General features: G+C 44.1%; 2 protein-coding genes and 1 long non-coding RNA gene across 8 annotated transcripts in view; 2 read left to right on the forward strand and 1 right to left on the reverse strand.

The window, feature by feature from the left end:
- Positions 1 to 2,738, forward strand: part of TBC1D22B (TBC1 domain family member 22B) — a 74,753-nt gene extending 72,015 nt beyond the window's left edge. For both annotated transcript variants that reach the window (XM_003818889.5, XM_034962006.3), the window contains one exon: positions 811 to 2,738. In XM_003818889.5, the coding sequence (XP_003818937.4) occupies positions 811 to 939 (129 nt within the window). In that variant the 3' untranslated portion in view covers positions 940 to 2,738. The remainder of the gene's footprint in view (positions 1 to 810) is intronic.
- LOC117980580 (uncharacterized) lies at positions 2,636 to 23,776 on the reverse strand. Its single transcript, XR_008625611.2, has 3 exons — positions 23,694 to 23,776; positions 9,579 to 9,759; positions 2,636 to 4,173 (listed from the first exon to the last, which is right to left on the reverse strand). It is a non-coding gene; the product is annotated as an uncharacterized LOC117980580 (long non-coding RNA).
- RNF8 (ring finger protein 8) overlaps positions 23,706 to 24,449 on the forward strand; it is a 36,703-nt gene continuing 35,959 nt past the window's right edge. For 4 of the 5 annotated variants that reach the window (XM_003818888.6, XM_008972293.4, XM_063604881.1 and 1 more), the window contains exon 1: positions 23,720 to 24,026. In XM_003818888.6, coding sequence (XP_003818936.1) covers positions 23,916 to 24,026 — 111 coding nt within the window. In that variant the 5' untranslated portion in view covers positions 23,720 to 23,915. Of the gene's footprint in view, positions 24,027 to 24,449 lie in introns of all 5 variants that reach the window. The other variant, XM_003818887.6, reaches the window with a different exon arrangement.

A 24,449-nucleotide genomic window follows, 5' to 3' on the forward strand; every position in this document is an offset into this window, starting at 1 on the left:
CTTTTTTTTTTTTTTTTTTTTTTTTGAGACAGAGTCTCACTTAGTCGCCAGGCTGGAGTGCAGTGGCGCGATCTGGGCTCCCTGCAACCTCCGCCTCCCAGGTTCAAATGATTTTCCTGCCTCAGCCTCCCAAGTAGCTGTGACTACAGGCGTATGCTACCTTGCCTGGCTAATTGTTTGTATTTTTAGTAGAGACAGGTTTCACTGTGTTAGCCAGGATGGTTTCGATCTCCTGACCTCGCGATCCATCCGCCTCAGCCTCCCAAAGTGTGGGATTACAGGCGTGAGCCACCGCGCCTGGCCTATATTTTAACTTTGTCAAAGGATCACTTGAGCCCAGGAGTTCAAGGCTGCAGCAAGCTATGATTGCGTCACTGCGCTCCAGCTTGGGTGACAGAGCGAGATCCTGTCTCAAAAAAAAGTCATAATTATTGTTACAACTATTTAAAGAAATATGCATGTGAAGAAAAGACTGAAAATGAATACTTTAAGATTAAGAGAGGTATATTTGGATAAGTGATTATTTTTCTCTCTTAAAAATCTTTATTGTTGTCATTCCCTATTTATGTTTTTATGTTTTTAAAGAGACAGGTGTTAGTGGACTAGAGAATCAGCAGAGGCTTTCAAGACCTCCTGAGGTGAACTAGGACTGAAAGCTGTGTACTGTTTGGGAGGAAGGAGGCTGGACTCTTTGAGATGTGTGAGCCAGGAGGAAGAGGCCCCATTCTAGGCCTTGGTCTCTAAGAATGGGTTCACTTGTCTGATGGTCTACGGTCTGGTATGATATAAAAGTCCTTTCTTGCATTCCAGGGTCTCCTCATGCTGCTACAGAACCTACCTACAATACACTGGGGCAACGAAGAAATTGGGCTGCTTCTCGCCGAGGCATACAGACTCAAGTACATGTTTGCCGATGCCCCAAATCACTACCGCCGATAGGTGCTGTCTCCTCCGGGGACCCAGACTGCCTTCATCTCTGATGGCAGTCTGATCACTGTGGCCACTGTGCGAGCCGTGGACCCCGGCCAGGAACCACTCCTGTTGTACAAAGCTCACACCCGCCGCCCAGGTCTTAACTTTCTGGCGTCCACCACTCCATGTCTCTGGATGTGTCACTTGGACCACTGTCAGTATTCCATGCCGCGTGGATGGGCCCAGTTCTGGGAGAGGACAGAAAAGGTGGTACAGGGTTGTCTGCCCCTTTAAAAGAAACTGGACAAAGAAGGGGAAGGCTCAGGGTCTCACCTCACATTGTCCCTACAAGGACAGGCCCCAACTGATAACCGTTGCTTTATTTTTTTTTGTGAACATAGTTTGATTTGATCACAGGTCAAAAACGCCTTATATTTTCGAAAGACTCCTGGCCCCTCTTCCCTCTTCCTGGTTTCCTAGCCCTTCCCCTTCTGCCCCAGTCTGAGCCAGTGAGGGGTAGCTTTTTAAAACCATTATTCTAGATGGAGGAGGCACTGATGCTTGTAACTCTGGAAAGAGGCCTACACCCAAGGGCTAGGAATTTTATTTTTCCTTTTCTCACCAGGTGTCTGCATGTGTGTGTGGGTGTGAATGTGTATACATGCCCATCAGCATTTAGTCACATGTCTGAATTTCTGTGTCCAGACGAGCCCCATCAAACTAGTTGGGAAGGGCCCCAGTGACCAAGTGTATAAGCATCCCTTGAAGAGGGATTGGGGCAGGGGAGGCAGAAGGGGCTCTCCAGACCCCTTTTCCATGATGACCCACTCCAAGATATTATGTGTAAATTGTGTTATTATGTATATGGGTAAAGATGTACAAATATATGTCCTCTTTGTAGCAGATATGATTTTATATTTATAATGTGCATCAACATGTGAAAGCAATCTAGGTCACTAGCACAGAGGAAGTTGCCAGGAAGGTGGCTTCAGCACCTCCAGGTTGGTTCTGGGTGTCCTGCTGTGAGGGGTAGAACGGGAGGCTGCTGAAGTGAGTAGCTGAGCAGCTGGAGCCATCCCAAGCATCAGTGTCTCAGAGTCCTCCTCGCCCCTTTCTTCACCCCGCCCCCCAACCCCCAGACTTTCCTGGAGCATCTGCCCTTTGCTCCTAGCAGCCTCCCCAGGAAGGGACTGCAGAGGTGGGCAAGCCCTCTCTATGTGTTTTTATCCCCACCTTCCCCGGAATCTGGGCAGGGCTTTTGTTTTTACATTTTCAAGTTCAGCATTGTATTCGGACAGAAGCTGTGACTGAAGACTCAGTGCCAAGGAAAGGGGCTTCTTGTGTGTCCCTCGGGTTTGGGGCTCTTCTCAGAGAGCAGCACTCCATATCCCTTACTGTCACCTTCACTCCCCACACAGCTCATGAGATGTGTGACCCCTGTTTGAGTTTTGGTATTTGGTAGTGGAGGGTGGGGGGATGGGGGCCAGCAGCTGTCATCCTCCTGGGAAGCCGAGCAGTGTCCCTGGTGGGTAACACCCTCAAGTCTCTTTGCCAGTGAGGCCCCACCACATCGGTGTGAGTTAGGTTTCTCATCTGGAGCTGTTTCTCAGGCATTCTTCCCAACCCTCTTCCTTTTCCCCTTCGGTGTGCCTCAGTGGTCTCCTTCATAGAGTGAGAGGGCTTGAGACCCTCCCTCAACCGGACTAATTAAAGAAAGACACTTGTGTTCCCAAGTGGTGGTTTTATTTTTTTAGTTTTTATGTTTGTATGGGAAATTGTGGATAAAGTGAAAAGAATTGTAAATAAATGGTGTATTTCCTCCTCCATCTGCTGGTTTTTCTCCTGTATGTGTCCATGGAACCTAAAGAGTCTCCTCTTTTTGAGTTTTTCTTGCTGATACTAGTAGGTGTGCGGTCAGGCCTTCTGTGAGGTGAGCAGGGCATCAGCAGAGGATCAACCAGCAAACACTTACCCGACATCCATCTATGAAAGGTACTGTGGATACTACAAAAATGAGTAACTTGGTAAATGAAACTACTAAAAAGAGTTAACTTGCCAACCACTTTGAGAAGCACTTTACATGGATTATTTCATTCATCTAAAAGAAGTATGTTATCTGATGGAGGGTAGAAAACAGACTAGAATTTCAGTGCTGGATGAAAACTTGGAGATATCTAGTTTAACCCCCTCATTCGCAGAGGAAAATCCAAGCCAAGGCCAAGGAAGACAGCATCAGAGTCAGAACCAGAGACCCGGTGTCCTCCTGGCTTGCCTGTTCAGTGTGTTTCCACCAGAGCAGAAAGAACTAAGATGGCCGCCATGTAGGATTGTCTTTAAGTCTTTTTTTGGTTGTCAGCTGTTGTTTTTTTTTCTTGGTAACCTTACTGTGAAATATCTCAAGAAAGGTAGCTGATTACATTTCATCTACAAAGGACAGGTTGGAATGGTTTCTCCACCCAGAATTCCTTCCTAGGATTTATTTGAGAGTATTTCTTGGTTTCAGTCATTAGGAACCACATAAAAATTAAATTCAGCTATGTGTAATAAAAACCAAAAATAGGGCGGACGCAGTGGCTCATGCCTGTAATCCCAGCACTTTGGGAGGCCGAGGCAGGTGGATCAAAAGGTCAGGAGTTTGAGACCAGCCGAGCCAACATAGTGAAACCCTGTCTCTACTAAAAATACAAAAAAAATTAGCCAGGTGTGGTGGTGGGCACCTGTAATCCCAGCTACTCACAAGGCTGAGGCAGGAGAATCACTTGAACCCGGGAAGGTGGAGGTTGCAGTGAGCCGAGTTCACACTATTGCACTCCAGCCTGGGCAACAAGAGCGAGACTCCGTCTCTAAATAAATAAACAAATAAATAAATAACAGTGACTTACACAGGATGAGAATTTACTTCTCCCTCACATAAATGCCCAAAAGTAGGCAACCCAGGGCTAGTAAGATGACTCTGTTTCACAAAGTGCTTAGGTACCTGGACTCCCTCCCTAGGTCTTCATGGTCAGCATGGTAGCCAGCACTCCAGCTATTTTTACACCAACTTTCCAAGCCACAGGATGAATTAAAGAGGTGACAAAGAAGAAAAAGGAAATCTGCCAGCAGTGTTGTAAGGAAGGTTCCAGGAAGGTGCCCCATTGTACCTCCTCCTACAACTCACAGCAGAACTTAGTCCATGGTAGGTTGCACCTAGTTGCAGGAGAGGTTGGGAAGATGAGTCCATTTCAGGCAGACATATGCCTGGTTAAAAGGATTCTGGTACTATGGAGGAAGGGGAACACAGACATTAGGATTCAGGTAACAGTCTCTACAAAAAGAACTTACAAAAATAAGTTGACAATAGAGACAGACTTTCCCATAAGCATACAGAAAGGGAATGTGTGTTCAAAATCTAAGTCACTCTTCACAATTAACTTTGTAATTTAACCTTTGTCGTAAAACACGAATACTTTCTACTTGATATTATTTGGACTGAAGCCATTAATTGTTCCTGAGACTAAAAATAACTAACCTGAACTAGTCTTCATTCAAACATTCTGTTTTTCATTTATGCAGGAAGTCAAGCATTTTCTGAGACAGGTTTGTTAGATCATGACTAGAAAATTGATGAAATCTTCCGAACTAATCCTGGCATACTCTAATCTACGGTTTATCCAATATTTCTACAATTTAAATCTCTACAAGGTTCTACTTAAAATAGGCCCTGCCTCTGTTTGTATTGATCTGCAAAGGGATAGTGGCATAGATTCCTCAGTGACTTATTTGCTTCTAGAGGCAAGAGCCTCTTGTTGACAGCATTTGGCTTGCCTTGGACTGGACTTTGCATTTCAAAACAGTTATGTACAACTTTGAGGATTGGAGGCGAAAACTAAGCCCCAGTAACTGAGCCTTTCATACCTCTACCTCTCTCAGGATGTCCAACACTAATTTCCTGGTTGGAGACAGTTTTAGAAGCTGCCATAGATGCCAAGGTGATGATTTTAGATTCATGATGAAAAAGATGAGCTTCCCACAGTATCAGCCTAAAGTACAGTACCACAAGACCAGGGTCTTCTGAGCCTGTGCCAGCTTGCCAGGATAGGTGCCACAGGCCCACAACCATGGCCAACCAAGGCATCTCCCAAGGAAAGGCATCCCCTTGCTTTGGCAAAGGCTGAATTAGAATTCTTGGAAGCAAGGAGAATCCCTGTTCAGTTTGGTTCTGCAGGTGGTGTGGCTTCTGCAGGGTGAGTGTGACAGTCCCTGCCTGAAGTGAGAACCATTGTGGGGAATCTGGGAGCCAGACCCTGGGCTACTTTTGCTTGTATGGATACTAAGCTTGTCTCAATAGTGACCCCACTAAACCTGCCCCACCCAACCCAGCTATCTGAAAGGAAAGCCCAAACCTCTTCAAACCACTGGTCTCCAAACTTATTTTCCTTCCTTTACTTTTAACCTATCTATGTCTTTATGTTCAATGTGGATTTCTTATTTTATTTTTTATTTTTTTGAGATGGAGTCTTGCTTTGTCACCCAGGCTGGAGTGCAGTGGGTCAATCTCAGCTCACTGCAACTTCTGCCCCCTGGGTTCAAGCGATTCTCCTGCCTCAGCCTCCTGAGTAGCTGGGATTACAGGTGCCTGCCACCACACCGTGCTAATTTTTGTATTTTTAGTAGAGATGGGGTTTCGCCATGTTAACCAGGCTGGTCTCCAACTCCTGACCTCAGGTGATCCACCCACTTCGGCCTCTTAAAGTGCTAGGATTACAGGTACGAGCCACGGTGCCCAGCCTCAATATGGATTTCTTAAAGACAATGTAGTTGGGTCTTGTTCTGCAATCCAACCTGACAATCTCGTGTTTTTAATTGGTACATTCAAGCCATTTGCAATTAATATTATTAATATGGTTGGATTTAGTCTACCATTTTATCTTTTTCTTTTGTTCCCTTTTATGTTTGTTACTTCCCCCCATCCTTTCCTGTCACCTTTTGAATTATTTGAATAACATATTTATTGGCTTTTGGCTATATAAATTTTTTAAGAGATTGCTCCGAAGATTACAATATACATACCTAAAGTTGTTCACAGTCTATTTAGAGTTTATATCTTATCTCTTCAATTAAAATTCAGAAGTCTTAACAACCATTTAGGTCCTTAATCCCTCCTTCCTTTATAATCGTTACATGAATTACATCTACATCCATTGAAAACCTTACCAGATACTATTATCATTTTGTTCTCAACAGTCGTACATATTTGAAGGAACTGAAGAGGAGACTTTACCTGTCCTGTTCTTCCTTCAGTCCTTAAATTCCAGGTTTCTTTCTGATATAGTTGTTTCCCTTCAGCCTAAACAACTTTCTTTAGCACTTAGAACAGATCTGCCAACAGTTCTCTTAGTTTTCTTTCATCTGAGAATGCCTTTATTTTGCCTTCATTGCTGAATCTATTTTCTCGTGATATAGATTTTTTTTTTTTACTTTCTGGCACTTTACCCGTGTTGTTCCATCATCTTTTTTTCCATGGCTTCTGATAAGAAATCCACAGTCATGCCTGTAATCGCAGCACTTTGGGAGGCCGAGGTGGGGGGATCACGAGGTCAGGAGTTCGAGACCAGCCTGGCCAATGTGGTGAAAAACCCCGTCTCTATTGAAAACACAAAAATTAGCCGGGCATGGTGGCCCGTGCCTGTAGTCCCAGTTACTCAGGAGGCTGAGGCAGGAGAATCACCTGAACCTGGGAAGTGGAGGTTGCAGTCAGCTGAGATTGCACCACTGTACTCCAGCCTGGGTGACAGAGCGAGACTCCGTCAAAAAAAACAAGAAATCTACAGTCATTGAATAATTTTCTGTGTTTAATTCATTATTTTTCTCAGGCTTTTTTAAAAAACAAATAACTGGTAAAATGTACATATCAGAAAACTTGCCATCTTAATCATTTTTAAGTGTACAGTAGTGTTAGGCACATTCACATTGCATGCGATCTCCAAAACTTTCACCTTGCAAAACTGACACTCTATACCCTTTAAACAACAGCTCCCATTCTCTTCTGCCCCCAGCCCCTGGCAACCACCATTCTACTTTCTGTCTTTTTGAATTTGAATTTTCTAGATACCTCATAGAAGTGGAAGCATATAGTATTTGTCTTTTCGTGACCGGCTTCTTTCACTAAGCATAATGTCCTCAAGGTTCATCCACGTTTTAGCATGGATCAGAATTTCCCTCCTTTTTTAAGGTTAAATTTTGATTGTGTGTATATACCACATTTTGTTTATCCATTCATCTGTTGACGGGCACTTGTGTTGCTTCCATCTTTTGACTATTGTGAATGATACTGCTATGAACACGGGTGTGCAAACATCTCTTCGAGACCCAGCTTCCAATTATTTGAGTATATACTCAAAAGTGGAATTGCTGGTAATTCTATGTTTTAATTTTCTCAGGAACTTCTATATTGTTTCTCAGACTGCTTTTGAGATTTTTTTTTTTTAAGTTTCTGGAGTTTGATTATGTGTCTGAGTGTAAGTTGTTTGTGTTTGTTTTCTGGAGTTTGTTCATTTTTTGCATTCATCCTGTTTGGGGTTCACTAATTTTCTTGAATCTATAATTTTATATTTTCATCAAATTTGAGCATATTTCTTCAAGTATTTCCTTTTCTGCACCAATCTGTTATTCATCCCCTGGGACTCCAATGATATGAACATTAGACCCTGAGACTGTTCATTATTTTTCCAATCTTTTTTTCTTTCTGTTCTTCAGAATAGATAATTTCTCTTCATCTATCTTCAAGTTCATTGACTTCCTCTTCTGTGGTCTCCATTCTGCTGTTAAGCCCATCCAGTTAATTTTTATTTCAGATACTGTGTTTTTTGGTTCTAAAATTCCCATTTGGTTCTTTTTATAGTTTCTATTTTTCTGCTGAGAACTTTTATCTTTCCCTTTATTACAAGTGTGTTTACCATTATTTCATCCAGCACACTTACAATAGATGTTTTAAGTCTTTATCTGATAATTCCAACCTCTTGGTCATATTAGTGCTGGCATCTTTTTTATTTTTGCTTTTTTTTATTATTATACTTTAAGTTCTAGGGTACATGTGCACAACGTGCAGGTTTGTTACATAGGTATACATGTGCCATGTTGGTTTGCTGCACCCATTAACTCGTCATTTACATTAGGTATTTCTCCTAATGCTATCCCTCTCCCACTCCCCACCCCACAACAATCCCCAGGGTGTGATGTTCTCCACCCTGTGTCCAAGTGTTCTCATTGTTCAATTCCCACCTATGAGTGAGAACATGTGGTGTTTGGTTTTCTGTCCTTGTGATAGTTTGCTCAGAATGATGGTTTCTAGCTGCATCCATGTCCCTGCAAAGGACATGAATTCATTCTTTTTTATGGCTGCATAGTATTCCATGGTGTATATGTGCCACATTTTCTTAATCCAGTCTATCATTGATGGACATTTGGGTTGGTTCCAAGTCTTTGCTATTGTGAATAGTGCCGCAATAAACATACGTGTGCATGTGTTTTTATAGCAGCATGATGTATAATCCTTTGGGTATATACCCAGTAATGGGATTGCTGGGTCAAATGGTATTTCAGTTCTACATCCTTGAGGAATCGCCACACTGTCTTCCACAATGGTTGAACTAGTTTACATTCCCACCAACAGTGTAAAAGTGTTCCTATTTCTCTACATCCTCTCTGGTGCTGGCATCTTTTGATCATCTTTTCCCATAAAAATTGATAACATTTTCTAGAGCTTTGTGGAGTAATTTTGGATTGCATCCTGGATATTTTGAATAGTATTAATATGGTGTGAGACTCTGAATCTTGTTAAAATTCTTCTACAGCAGGAATCAGCAAACTATGACTGCAGGCCAAATCCAGCCTTCCCCCTGTTTTTATAGGTAAAGTTTTACTGGAACACAGCCTGGCTGATTCATTTACATACTGTGTTGCTTTGGCACTACAATGGCAGGGTTGAGTAGTTGTGATAGAAGACTGTATGGCACAAAGTTTAAAATATTTATTATCTGGCCCTTTGTGGAAAAAGTTTGCTCACCCTGGCTTTAGAAAGTATAGGGCCGGGCGCAGTGGCTTATGCCCGTAATCCCAGCATTTTGGGAGGCCGAGGTGGGCATATCACGAGGTCAGGAGATTGAGAGCATCCTGGCTAACACAGTGAAACCCTGACTCTACTAAAAATACAAAAAAAAATTAGCCGGGCGTGGTGGCGGGTGCCTGTAGTCCCAGCTACTCTGGAGATTGAGGCAGGAGAATGGCGTGAACCTGGGAGGTGGAGCTTGCAGTGAGCTGAGATCGTGCCACTGCACTCCAGCCTGGGCGACAGAGCGAGACTCCGTCTAAAAAAAAAACAGAAAGTGTTGACTTTGTTTTTGTTTTGTTTGTTTTAGCAGGCAATCAATCTAATGAGGTTCAAACTGCAAATTCTGTCTCTCCATCTTGGGGACAGATCTAGGAGACAGAAAATGAAATAGTTTTAATGGGGATTTCACTCTACACTCTTTGGCTCACAGGGATCCTTTTCCTAAGTCTTCTGGTCAAAGAGATGGTGTTTCTCTCAGAGTTTCTGCTGTCTCTGCTACCATGAAGCTCCCCAACTGGACCTATTCTCAGCTCAAAGCTGTGATAGAAAAGAAGAAAAATTGGGGGAAACTCACCCCATACAGGTAGTTTCTTCAAGCTTTGATTCCCTTCCATAATTTGGCTGCTTGTTTACTTTTCGGAGTCCTTAGTTACATTTTGTCCAGAATTTTTAGTTGTGATCAGTGGCAGAGACTGCAGTGCCTTACTCCATTTTGTCTGGTACTGGAAGCCTCCCAACTTCTTTCTGACCACGGCCTATGAAAAAACACATTTTACATTGAGACTCAGTACACACACACACACACACACACACACACACAATATCAATATTTCACAAACAATGCTTACCCTTACTGTGTGTGATGGCCTCTTACTTATGCTATTGTATTCCTTTTCTGTTCTTTGTTTGTTTGTTTTTTTAATGGTGCTAAGAGACCAGTGTGATGGCTCATATGGGAGGACTGCTTGAGGCCAGGAGTTTGAGACCAGCCTGGGCAACATAGTGAGACCTCATCTATACAAAAACCTAAATTAGCCCAGCATGGTGGCATGCATCTGTAGTCCTAGCTACTTGGGATGCTGAGGCGAGAGGATCATTGCTTGAGCCCAGAGGTTTGAGGTTACAGTGAGCTATCATCATGCCATTGCACTCCAGCTTGGGTGAGAGAGTGAGACCTTGTCAATAAATAAATAAATAGTGCTAAGACTCATTACTCAGCGTTAACCTAAGTTTGAAAAACACAGCTCTAAACACTGTCACTGAAACAGGAGAGGCAAGGCTGCTACTAGCTGAAATAAGCACATTTAAACAAGTCCTGAATAATATACCACAACTGATGGTACAATAAACTCATGAGTCAAAAAATGTGATGAGAATTGCATTATAACCTTGAATTGTAGAACTCCAGGTTCTCCATGTGACCCAACTCTCTGCTCCCCTTCTTCAACCCTTGACAAAGGTGAACGGAGTTAGGGATCTTTGTGATCTTTTGTAGTCCAAAAATAGCCAACTCAAAGTTGACTCAACTGTAAGTCATCCAAAATCTAAATTTTATATCAGGTGCCTGATACACATGTTACTTGCAAAATAAACAGCCTGAAGCCAACTCAGAGGAAAACAAGGTGGTCATTATTGATGTCTGATTCCCACTGCCTTCTGCTGCTGCTGCCCCCACCACCCCCACCTTAGCTCCCCTCCCTTCTCTCCTTCCTCCCCTCTTCCTCCTGAATAAAATCAGCTGGGTAATAAATTTTTTTTTTTTTTGAGATGGAGTCTCTCTCTATCACCCAGGCTGGAGTGCAATGGCACGATCTCGGCTCACTGCAACCTCTGCCTCCCGAGTTCAAGCGATTCTCCTGCCTCAGCCTCCTGAGTAGCTGGGATTACAGGCACCCACCACCGTGTCCGGCTACTTTTTGTTTAGTAGAGACGGGGTTTTGCTGTTGGCCAGGCTGGTTTCGAACTCCTGACCTCAGGTGATCCACTCACCTTGGCCTCCCAAAGTGCTGGGATTACAGGCGTGAGCCACCAGCCCGGCTGGTAATACATATTTGATCTGGATACTGATCCTTGGCAAGTTAAAGGATGTGGATGCTTAAACAGTCAGGGCCCCCACCAAAAAGGTGGTTACTAATTTTAAGTACTTCCAAAATATCCACCTTAATTACTGATTAAAGATACCTCCAGGCTAGGCGCGGTGGCTCACACCTGTAATCCCAGCACTTTGGGAGGCCGAGGCGGGTGGATCACGAGGTCAGGAGATCGAGACCATCCTGGCTAACACAGTGAAACACCGTCTCTACTAAAAATACAAAAATTAGCCTGGCGTGGTGGCACGCTCCTGTAATCCCAACTACTCGGGAGGCTGACGCAGGAGAATTGCTTGAACCTGGGAGGTGGAAGTTGCAGTGAGCCAAAATCACGCCACTGCACTCCAGCCTGGGCGACAGAGCAAGACTCCATCTCAAAAAAAAAAAAAAAAAAAGACACCTCCAGAATATTGTAAATTTGATTACCTATTACAAGTACTTCTGAAATATAATAAACTTGATTGAAGGTATCAGAAATATCTTACAACTCTATACTTGAAACCCCACGTTTACATAAAATATCACTGAACACACAAGCTGACCAAAGCAAGTGGTTACTTTTCCCCTTCTCCTCATCTTCTGGTTTTCTAAAACATTTCCTTTTCCAAGATGAAAGACATCCTTTCCTGATTCCTTCAGCGTGGAGCTTTACATTTTGGGGATGGGTGGAGAAGAGAAGGTGGTAGAATAAAGGAGTAAGAGAAAAGGTAGGATGAATGAGAACGTGGCGCCCTAAGTCCCACCTCCCTACTTCTCCCCACCACACACTCAGGCTGCATAATCCCATCTGAGATTTCATCTCCCGCAGTCACCCTGAATTCCTCCCAGTCTATGGTACCAATCTGAGCACTCACTGCCCACCCCAGCCCCAAGATGGCTACACGCAGCAATCTATTGAAAAGTTGGCCTGTGGTCTCAAGATAGTACTCGGAGAAACACAGGACTTTCCTTGAGATGCTACATCAAGACCCTTTTCTTCTCTGCTCAATCTTTTGAAAACATAATGAAAAAATTCCATCTCACCTTTATTGAAACTCACACAGGGAAACCACACTTCAGTTGGCAGAGCCATGCCCCCAAAGTGGATCAACCCTTGCTTACAGAGGGAACTATTTTTTTAGACATTTAAAAAACCCATCTTGCTTGGACGTGGGTTATTTTTAAAAAGTATAAAATTGATTGAAGAGGTTTCTGCTTTATAATAAAAGAGGAGGAAGTTTTTATTTTTAAGTCTCTTGGATGAAAGAGTGTAGAAAAGGCATGGGGAGATAGTGTTTGTATCTGCAGAAGCCGACGCTCCCTTCTTCCACAACGGTAGCTGACCATTATTGGTACTTACTCTGTATCTTACAAGAATTGACCCATAAAACAATCCTATAAGTTAGGTGCTATACTTAGCATCACCTTCATCTTACAAATGGGGAAACTGAGGCTTGGAGTGGTCAAGAAGCTTGCCCAAGGTCTCATGTAGCAAGTAGCCGAGCTAGGATTGAACAGCAGGGCTCCAGAGTCGATGTCCCTAACTACCACGCTACGGTAGCCTCTAGTTTACCACTGAATTAAAAGCTGGTCTTACACAAAAGCCATGGAGTGAGCAAAAATTCCATCCTTTTACTTCTATTCCAGGGAGATAAAAGCAAAGGAAATGGGAGGGATAATGTCATTATCATCATTTTAATTTGTTAACTTGAGTTCTAAATTCTGGCAGCATTCATGCTCCTCTTCCCACAATTTAGAATTGTTTCTAGTAAGGACTAATCAACCAGGGCCTGAATTTCCCAGCCTCCCTCAGATCTAGGTGGGGTCATTTGACCAGTTCTCTCCAGTAAAATGTGAGCCAAAGGAATGTGTGTCACTTTGGGGACAAGACAATGAAGAAGCAAGTGTACCTTCCCCATTCTCTCTTTCCTTGTTTTGCTTTCTCGATGCAGAGGACTCCAAGCCCTAGGGAACAGAGAAGCTACAGAAAGAAAGTAGTCTGAGTACTTGAATGACTTAATGGTAGGCTGTCCACTCACTAGGAACACTGAACAAATATGTGAGTAAGAAATAACCTTCTGTTGTGTTAAACCATTGAAACTTGGGGTTTGTATGTTACTGCAGCTAGCATTACCCTAACTAACATATAAAGCACACAACCAATGACTGTCCAAGACCCCCAGCATGTCCCTGCACCCTTTCTGTTCTAGTTCCTTACTGCTGCATAACAAACCACGTCAAAACTAAGTGTCTTAACCCAACCATTGCATTACGTTCACCAACTCTGTGGGTCAGGGATTCAGGTGGGGTACAACAGAGAGAGCTTGGCTCTCCTCCACAATGTCTGGAGCCTCAGCTGGAAGACACAGAGGACTGGGGATGATTCAGGGTTGGGGCTGATGTCATCTAGGGGCACCTTCATTCCCACAACTGGCCATTGATGCTGGATGTCAGTTGGGACCTCAGTTGGGGTTGTCAGGCAGGACATCTACATGTGGCCTCTTCATGTGATCTCTCCACTTCCTTATGTAGACTAGGTTCCAGCAGTGAGCATCCCAAAAAGACCAGGTGGAAGCTGTATCACCTTTTATGACATAGCATTACTTCTGTTGGAGTCCCATGCCCATCTAGATTAAAGGGAAGGAAATATAAACTCCACCTTGCAATGTGAGGAATGTCAGTGTCATATGGTAAGAGCAAGCAGGATGGGAGATCTTGTAATCATCTTTTAAAAGAGTGATCTGCCACACTTCCTTTTCATAATTCTTTTATTTTTCCCTTCCTTCCTTTTCTTTTTTCTTTTCTTTTTCTTTTTTTGAGATAGGGTTTCACGGTTTCACTGTGTTACTAAGGCTGGAATGCAGTGGCAGAATCATGGCACACTGCAGCCTCGACCTTCCAGGCTCAGGTGATCCTCTCACCTCAGTCTCCCAAGTAGCTGAGACCACAGGTGCACGCTATTTTTTTTGTTTTTGAGGTGCATACTTGACTAATTTAAAACCTTTTTTTTTGTAGAGATAAGATCTCCCTATGTTGCCCAGGCTGGTCTTGAACTCCTGGGCTCAAGTGATCTTCTCACCATGGCCTCCCAAATTGCTGGAATTGTAGGTATGAGCCACCGTGCCTGGCTTTTCCATACTTTTCTTGTCCCTTTCCCTTTCTTCTTCTTGCCCTGTGCTTTCTCCCCTTATTGTCATGTTCCTTCCCCACTCCCCAAGCCTCTCCACAGTCAGCTCTAACATTCCTCAGTTCTGTTTAACTGACATTAACTGAGCATATATAATGTGACAGTTGTCAGTTTCACATAGATAATCCCCTACTTACTTTTCCACATCCTGCTGTCTTTTCCCATTTCAGTTTTCAGTCTTGAGATGGGTATGAGACAGGGTTTCTCAGCCTCAGCATTGTTGACATTTTGTATGGGATAGCTCTTGTTGTGGGGACGATCTAGTGATTTGTGGGATGTTCAGTAGCATCCCCAGCCTCTAGTCATCAGATGCCAGTGGCACCCCTCCCCATATCATGACAACCAAAAATGTCCCCAGACATTGCCTGGAAAGAGCAAAATCACCCCCAGTTAAGAGCCACTGTTAAAAGGGAATATATAGGGGAGGTAGAGTTGATAAAATCTCCAAATCTTAGAAGTCAGTGGTCTTCAACCTGTTTTGGTCATGCACCCTTAGTAACAAAACAGTGTCTGAGAATACAGCCTAATATGTGCATGTTTGTTTATTCATGTAAAGTCTATACATATCTTCTATGTTGTTCTTTTTTGTAATTATAAAATAATCACAAAAGTAGGCATTTTTAAAAGGATGAGATAAAAACCTAATTAGAGGCCAGGTGTGGTAACTTACCCCTGTAATCCCAGCACTTTGGGAGGCCAAGGTAGGAGGATTACTTTATTTATTTATTTTAATTTTTTTATTACACTTTAAGTTCTAGGGTACATGTGCACAATGTGCAGTTTTGTTACATATATATACATGTGCCGTGTTGGTTTGCTGCAACCATTAACTCGTCATTTACATTAGGTATATCTCCTAATGCTATCCCTCCCCCCACACCACCCCACGACAGGTGCCAGTGTGTGATGTTCCCCTTCCTGGGTCCAAGTGTTCTCATTGTTCAATTCCTACCTATGAGTGAGAACATGGCGGCGTTTGCTTTTTTGTCCTTGCGATAGTTTGCTGAGAATGATGGTTTCCAGCTTCATCCATGTCCCTACAAAAGACATGAACTCATCCTTTTTTATGGCTGCATAGTATCCCATGGTGTATATGTGCCACATTTTCTTAATCCAGTCTATCATTGGTGGACATTTGGGTTGGTTCCAAGTCTTTGCTATTGTGAATAGTGCTGCAATAAACATACATGTGCATGTGTCTTTATAGCAGCATGATTTATAATCCACTGGGTATGTACCCAGTAATGGGATGGCTGGGTCAAATGGTATTTCTAGTTCTAGACCCTTGAGGAATCGCCACACTGTCTTCCACAGTGGTTGAACTAGTTTACAGTCCCACCAACAGTGTAAAAGTGTTCCGATTTCTCCACATCCTGTCCAGCACCTGTTGTTTCCTGACTTTTTAATGATCGCCATTCTAACTGGTGTGAGATGGTATCTCATTGTGGTTTTGATTTGCATTTCTCTGATGGCCAGTGATGATGAGCATTTTTTCATGTGTCTGTTGGCTGCATAAATATCGTCTTTTGAGAAGTGTCTATTCATATCTTTTGCCCACTTGTTGATGGGGTTGTTTGTTTTTTTCTTGTAAATTTGTTTGAGTTCTTTGTAGATTCTGGATATTAGCCCTTTGTCAGATGAGTAGATTGCAAAAATTTTCTCCCATTCTGTAGGCTGCCTGTTCACTCTGGTGGTAGTTTCTTTTGCTGTGCAGAAGCTCTTTAGTTTAATTAGATCCCATTTGTCAATTTTGGCTTTTGTTGCCATTGCTTTTGGTGTTTTAGTCATGAAGTCCTTGCCCATGCCTATGTCCTGAATGGTATTGCCTAGGTTTTCTTCTGGGGTTTTTATGGTTTTAGGTCTAACATTTAAGTCTTTAATCCGTCTTGAATTAATTTTTGTATAAGGTGTAAGGAAGGGATCCAGTTTTCAGCTTTCTACATATGGCTAGCCAGTTTTCCCAGGACCATTTATTAAATAGGGAATCCTTTCCCTATTTCTTGTTTTTGTCAGGTTTGTCAAAGATCAGATGGTTGTAGATGTGTGGTATTATTTCTCAGGGCTCTGTTCTGTTCCATTGTTCCATTAGTCTATATCTCTGTTTTGGTACCAGTACCATGCTGTTTTGGTTACTGTAGCCTTGTAGTATAGTTTGAAGTCAGGTAACATGATGCCTCCAGCTTTGTTCTTTTGGCTTAGGATTGTCTTGGCAATGCGGGCTGTTTTTTGGTTCCATATGAACTTTAAAGTAGTTTTTTCCAATTCTGTGAAGAAAGTCATTGGTAGCAGTAGGAGGATTACTTTAACCCAGGAGTTCAGTACCAGCTTGGGCAACACAGTGAGACTCCATCATGAAAAAAATAAAAAGAAAGAAAAGAAAAGAAGAGAGAAAGAAAGAAAGAGGGAGAGAGAGAGAAAGAGAGAGAAGGAAGGAAGGAAGGAAGGAAGGAAGGAAGGAAGGAAGGAAGGAAGGAAGGAAGGAAAACAAAACAAAACAAAACAAAAAACCCCCCCACCGGGCACAGTGGCTCATGCCTGTAATCCTAGCACTTTGGGAGGCCAAGGCGGGCAGATCACCTGAGGTTAGGAGTTCAAGACCAGCCTGGCCAACATGGTGAAACCCCATCTCTACTAGAAATACAAAAATTAGCCAGAAATTGCTTGAACCTGGGAGGCGGAGGTTGCAGTGAGCTGAGATTGTGCCACTACACTCAGGCCTGGGCAACAGAATGAGACTCTGTCTCAAACAAACAAACAAACAAACAAAAAAAACCTAATTAGATATCCTGTTATATTCTATCCACAAACAAATGAATCATTTTGTGCACTCCCTGTGGATGGCCATTTCTAGTGCTAGACCATAATGAATGCAACCTCTGGGGCTAGACAGATCTAGGCTTACAGCCCTGGCTTCAGTTTCCTGCACTGCCATTTACTAGTTGAGTTACATTTATTCATTCAATAAAATGTCAGGAATGCAATGGAAAACAAGATATAACCTTCAAGAAACTCTTAGTTTTCTCACAGGCAAAATGATGATAACTTGCAGGATGGTAGTGAGGATTAATAAGACGATATACGATAAGCATATAATAGGCACTCAAAAGTGGTGCCTGTGAATTCATGGCAGGGCTATTTGTGACAGCAAAAGACTGGAAAGAGCCCTACTGCATATCAACAAGGCACTGGTTGAATAAACAATGGTATATCTAGGAAGCAGGATAGGTACTCAAGGAAGTAATCACGTCCTCAGGTTGCAACAACCATGGGTCAACACAATAAGCCCCAGTATTCACATTGTAGTCAAGCTCATTCAAGCAAAGCTGTCTCTAGTAGAGAATTTCCCCCATAGACAGCATGCATATTTTGATTTTACCTGTCCTCAGACTGACCCTTTGCTCATTATAAGAGTAAAAACCACACCCCTGGGTAGAGATTTAAGGTGCTAATGAGACGTGGGGAATGAATAGGCATGCACAGCTACCGCGCATGTGCACCCAGAGGACCACCCAGAGCATGCTTCCTAGTAACACCTCTTCCCACTCCTTTATGAATAATCCATGTTAAGTCTCCCGTAAAGGGAGTCTCCCTAGTGCCAGTCTTGGCTGTCCCGCCTTGAATCCTTTCTCAGGGTGGACTGTCTCTTCTGCATTTAACTTTCAAAATATTCTTTTCCCTTTGCAATACATTGCTCTATGTTGCATCTCCTACTGTGTGTCTCTTGTTTAAATTCTTTTAAACTAAGAAGACAAGAACTGAGGTCTCACAACAGCCATCAACATCTACACAATAGAGTAATATACAGCTGTCAAGAGGAAGGAGGGACGGGCGTGGTGGTTCACACCAACACTTTGGGAGGCTGAGGGATTTTTTAATTATTATTATTAAATTTTAAAAAGAGAGGCTGGGCGTGGTGGCTCACGCTTGTAATCCTAGCACTTTGGGAGCCCAAGGCAGGCGGATCACAAGGTCAGGAGTTTTGAGACCAGCCTGGCCAACATAGTGAAACCCCGTCTCTACTAAAAATACAAAACTTAGCTGGGCATGGTGGCGCATGCCTGTAATCCCAGCTACTCAGGAGGCTGAGGCAGGAGAATCGCTTGAACCTGGGAGGCAGAGGTTGCAGTGAGCCAAGATCATGCCACTGCACTCCAGCCTGGTGACAGAGTAAGACTCCGTCTCAAAAAAAAAAAAAAAAAAAGAGAGAGAAAGGAGAAATACGTATATATATATACTGTTATGGAGTAATCTCCAGGATACTTAGTTAAATAAAACAAGTGAGGTACGGTAGGTGGGAGTGGGACTGAATAGGTGAAGCCCGGAGGATTTTTTTTCAGGCGATAAATTATTTTCTCTGATGCTGTAATGGTGGATACATGACACCATGCATCTATCAAAACCCATAGAACTTTGCAGTAAGGGTGAACCTTAATGTATATATTAACCTTAATGTGTACATTAGTCAATTGTTAATGTAAAATGTATACAAATTCTAAGCAATCATTTAGCAGGTCAGAGGATCCCACATAGAATAGACTATGACAAAACAATCTAACTGTATTACGAATGTATGAAACAACCTCTCTGAAGGGGGTTGAGGGAAATGGGTGCTGACCTCAGCCACTTTGGACATGAGTGGAGTCTGTGAGACTGAAGGCAAAAGACCTGCATACAAGTACCGTACTGTAGTGATAAAGTTGTCTCCATAAGTGTATGGCTTAACAATTCTGAAATCACTATACATGTATACTGGAAATGAAAGATTAAGTCAAGGGATAGCAGATGGTGGGATTCTGGGTTCTCACTTTTGAAGTAGAAGTTTACAGATAAACAAGGGGAGATAGCTAGAATGATTCAGGTGGGAATGGATTAGAGTGGTAAGACATCAGAATGAACTCATGCCTAGCTTACAGATACACACACACACACATAACACAAATGTGTATATATGCATATTTATAAATATGTGTATATCAAGGGTTAGTATTCACCCATATATTTATTTGCTCTGTCAGCTGAGAAGGCCTAGAAACAATGACATCCCACTAGCAATGACTGCACCTAGTGCCCAGAGTTTCTTGGTTTCTAATACCATTTTCCAATAAAGGAACCAGAGATCCTTGGAGAAATAGCTGATTCTAGGTCTAGGGCATCTTGTGCCATTAAGTAAGGAAGTACTTAGCAAAACACAACAATGAGAGTATGTCAAAAGGACACCATAGCCACCTGAAAGAGCTCTCAATGGCCAAAGTAGGAACAATCTGAGAAACAAAACAGTATGACATTATAACCCAAAGTATAAAATAAATATCCATGGGTTCACACTGATATATTTTTCATTTTACTTATTTATTTTTGAGACAGGTCTCGCTGTGTCACCCAGGCTAGGGTGCAGTGGCTTACTGCAGCCTTGACCTCTTGGGCTCAAGCAATCCTCCTGCCTCAGCCTCCCAAGTATCTGGGACCACAGGTGCATGCCACCACACACAGCTAAATTTTTAATTTATTATTTGTACAGAGGGGGATCTTGCTATGTTGCCCAGGCCCATCTTGAACTCCTGGGCTCAAGTGATCCATCCATCTTGGCCTCCCAAAGTGCTGTTGATAAATCAACAGGGGAGGAGAGACAAACTCCTGTGCAGAATTCCATACAGTTTCTGTAGAGAACCTGCAGTTAAGGAAATAGAGCATAATTCCTCACTCCTTAAATTTGGCCCAGGAATAGTGACTTCATTCCAAAGAGTACAGTGTGGAAAAAGAGAAAAAAAAAGAGTAAGTTTAGGCTGGGCGTGGTGGCTTACGCCTGTAATCCCAGCACTTTGGGAGGCCAAGGTGGGCAGATCACCTGAGGTCAGGAGTTCGAGACCAGCCTGGCCAACATAGTGAAACCCTATCCCTACTAAAAATACAAAAATTAGCCAGGCATAATAGCATGCAGCTGTAGTCCCAGCTACTCAGGAGGCTGAGGCAGGGGAATTGCTTGAACCTGGGAGGTGGAGGTTGCAGTGAGCTGAGATTACACCATTACACTCCAGCCTGGGCCACTGAGTGAGACTCCATCTCAAAAAAAAAAAAAAAGGCCTGGCACAGTGACTCACGCCTGTAATCCTAGCACTTTGGGAGGCCAAGGTGGGCAGATCATCTGAGGTCAGGAGTTCAAGACCAGCCTGGCCAACATGGTGAAACCCCGTCTCTACTAAAAATACAAAATAAGCCGGGCGTGGTGGCTCATGCCTGTAATCCCAGCTACTTGGGAGGTTGAGGCAGGAGAATCGCTTGAACCCAGGAGGCGGAGGTTGCAGTGTGTCGAGATTGAGCCATTGCACTCCAGCCTGGGCAACAAGAGTGAAACTCTGTCTCAAAAAAAAAAAGAGTAAGTTTACAGTGGAGAAACCTGACAAACACTACCTAGATTTCCAAAGCCTAATTTCCTAACCATGGTTGCAATCCCAACCTGGAACGTTTTATCTGTGTGGTACTGTCATATCAAGAAATAAGAAATGCCAGGTGATCGAGATGAACACCAACAATGATAGTTCATGTTGATAACACGTACCCTGGATATGATGCCATGAGAATGACACTTTACCTATGTGGTCTTCCATCCCCAAATCCATAACCCCAGTCTAATCATGAGAAAAACATCAGACAAATCCCAATTGAGGGACATTCTACAGAATATCTGTCTGGTACTCCTCAAATTGTCAAGGTCATCAAAAACAAGGAAAGTCTGAGAATCTATCACAGCCAAGAGGAGCCTAAGGAGACACACAGACTAAATGTCAGGGTGGCTTCTAGGTGTGCTTGCTGTTCCTGGGGTAGAATGCTAAGGTGGGGAGGGGGCACCAACAGATACCTATGCACAGCTTAGGGAAGCATCTCCATGAGTGCAGCTATGACTTTCACCAAAGTTCCTGGCCCTCTGTGATGTCAGGGCCTGCATTTCTTGATCTGACTGCACAACACAGATAAAATGTTCCAGGTTGGGATTGCACCCATGGTTAGGAAACTAGGCTTTTGAAACAGACTTGAATTGACATCCTACTCTGCCATTTCATTTGTTACTTTGGGAAGATTACCAAAACCTCTCTGTGCCTCTTTTCTCATCATCTCTAACATAGGGATTATAATTGTAACCACTAATAACTGGCTAATTTTTCTTTTTTCTTTTTGTTTGCAAAGGACAAATAAAGTATGTAGGGTGCTTCGCCTAGTACCTGGCACTTAGCACTCGGTAAATGTTAGCTATTTACTATTGTACACTGTGTAATTCATTTAGTGTATGTATTTTCTTTTCTTGTTGTTTTGTTTGTGTATTTGTTTTTGAGACAGAGTCTTGCTCAGTCACCCAGGCTAGAGTGCAGTGGTGTGATCTCAGCTCACTGCAACTTCTGCCTCCCAGGCTCAAGGGATCCTCCCACCTCAGCCTCCCTGGTAGCTGGGATTACAGGTGCTCACCACCATGCCCAGATCATTTTTGTATTTTTACTAGAGACAGTGTTTCACCACGTTGGCCAGGCTGGTCTGGAACCCCTGACCTCAGGTGATCCACCTGCCTCGGCCTCCCAAAGTGCTGGGATTACAGGCGTGAGCCGCCACGCCTGGCTGTGTGTGTGTTTTGTTTTTGTTTTTGTTTTTTTTTGTTGTTGTTGTTTTGATGGAGTTTCACTCTTGTTGTCCAGGCTGGAGTGCAATGGCGAGATCTCGGCTCACCGCCACCTCTGCCTCCTGGGTTCAAGCGAGTCTCCTGGCTCAGCCTCCTGAGTAGCTGGGATTACAGGCACACGCCACCAGGCTGGGCTAACTTTGTATTTTTAGTAGAGACAGCGTTTCTCCATGTTGGTCAGGCTGGTCTTGAACTCCCAACCTTAAGTGATCCGCCTGCCTCGGCCTCTCAAAGTGCTGAGATTACAGGCATGAGCCACCATGCCCAGCCCGGCTGGTTTTTTGACAGAATTTTATTTAGGAAAATTGTTTTCCATCTTTCCCCTTGTGCAAAAAAAAAAAAAAGAGGAAGAAGGGAGGAAGGAAGGAAGGAAGGAGAGAGAGAAAGAAAGAAGAAAAGAGAAAGAAAAAAGAAAAAGAAAGAGAAGGAAGGAAGGAAGGAAGAAAAGAAGGAAGGAAAGAAAGAAGAAAGAAATTGTTAACTGGGTGTTGGAAAACTGAAAAGACAAAAGGGGCTCAACCATTGGATGTACTCACTGCAGGCAGCAGCTATCACACCATATGGAAAATCCAAAGGAGAGGTTGAGTTTAAAAACAATTTTTTAATTGGCCGGGCTCGGGGGCTCATGCTTGTAATCTCAGCACTTTGGGAGGCTGAGGCGGTTGGATCACTTGAATCCAGGAGACACGGCGAAACCCGGTATCTACCAAAAAATATAAAAATTAGCCGGGCGTGGTGGCGCGTGCCTGTAATCCCAGCTACTCTGGAAGCTGAGGCAGGAGAATCTCTTGAACCCGGGAGGCGGAGGTTGCAGTGAACTGAGATCGCACCACTCCAGGCTGCACTCCAGCCTGGGTGACAGGGCGAGACCCTGTCTGTAATCAGTAATAATAATAATAAAATTAACAGCTTTATTGAGTATAATTTACATGCCATAAAATTCACCCACTGGAAGTTTACACTTTCTTCACTTTACAGGGTCTCACTCTGTCGCCCAGGCTGGGATGCAGTGGCGCCATGTCGGCTCACTGCAACCTCTGCCTCCCGGGGTCAGGTGATCCTCCCACCTCAGCCTCCCAAGTAGCCGGACTACAGGTGTGCACCACCACACCTAGCTAATTTTTCTTTTTTTTCTTTTTTCCTTTCTCTCCCTCCCTTCCTTTTTTTTTTTTTTTTTTTTTTTTTTTTTTGTAGATACGGTGTCTCCCCATGTGGCCAGGTTGGTCACAACTCCTGAACTCAAGTGATCCGCCCGTCTCGACCTCCCAAAGTGCTGGGATTACAGGCGTGAACCACTGCGTCCGGCCACACTTCCATGACTTTTTAATAAACTTATACAGTTGTACAATTGTCACCACAATCCACTTTTAGAACATTTCTATTACCGCTTTCCTCCAATTTTTTCAAGCCCATCTGCATTCAATACCCGCTCCCACACCTCGCCCCAGGTAACTGTGCTCTTTGTCTTTGTAGATTTGCCTAGTGTAATTTATTTTTTACTTCGGTAATATAAGTAGGTCGTGCAAAATAGAGACTATTTAGCAACAGACTAGGCAGACTTAAATCCGATGGAAAGTTTAAAGTTGTTTAAAAGTGGGCTATAGTTTCACATGACTTTTTTAAAAAGAGGAAAGGTGAGGAGAGGTTCCAGTCTGGGGCGGCTAGGACTGGGGTGATGGTTCTGGAGGCGGCGAGGGAAGGTGTGAGGCGAGGAGACCTCTCGAATCGCGCCCGCCCCGCCCAGGGCCGGATTGGCTCCCAACCTACCCTCTTTGCTCCAGGGCGGCCGCCGTCCTCTTGCGCAGGCGTAGTGCTCCTGCTTCCTGGCCGAGGGCGGGCGAGCGGAGCCTGCTTTCGCAGCGATCGCGAGCGTGTGGCGATTGCTTCTGTCTGTTATTTAGATATGGAAGCTGAGGGGATGCACAGAGGCAGCCAGAACCTAGGTCAGGGTCTCGCTCGGTGCTGACCGCCCCCGGGGTCGAGTAGGCGATGGGGGAGCCCGGCTTCTTCGTCACAGGAGACCGCGCCGGTGGCCGGAGCTGGTGCCTGCGGCGGGTGGGGATGAGCGCCGGGTGGCTGCTGCTGGAAGATGGGTGCGAGGTACGGGGGAAGGGGTCCTGTGGAGCGGAGGGCAGGGGCTGGAGGGAGCGGGGCTCCGGGGAGGGAGGAAGGTGTCTTGCTGGGCTGAATGAATGGCAGAGAGGAGGCGGGCATCAGGAAGAGGAGCGAAGTGTCTGTGGGGGGTGGATTCCTGGGGAGAGAAGGGAGAAAGCGGTTCTGGCGCGAGCGGCTGAAGGGTCTGCGGTGGGAGGTGTTTGGGGGAGAAATAGGGGCCGAGTGGGAGAAAGGAAGAAAAGAGAGTTCGGCTCTGGGGAGCCCGCGGGGGCCACAAGGGTTGGGGCGAGGACGGAGGCCCTGACCCGCGGCCTGTGGGGCGAGAAGCGGGCCCCGTCCAGAGAGGCCTGGGTCAGCGGGTAGCTGGGTCGGGGACTGGGAGGAGAGGGACGCGCAGAGAACGTGAGG

This window comes from Pan paniscus, chromosome 5 (genome assembly GCF_029289425.2).
Source record: "Pan paniscus chromosome 5, NHGRI_mPanPan1-v2.0_pri, whole genome shotgun sequence".
NCBI classification, from domain to species: Eukaryota; Metazoa; Chordata; class Mammalia; order Primates; family Hominidae; genus Pan; species Pan paniscus.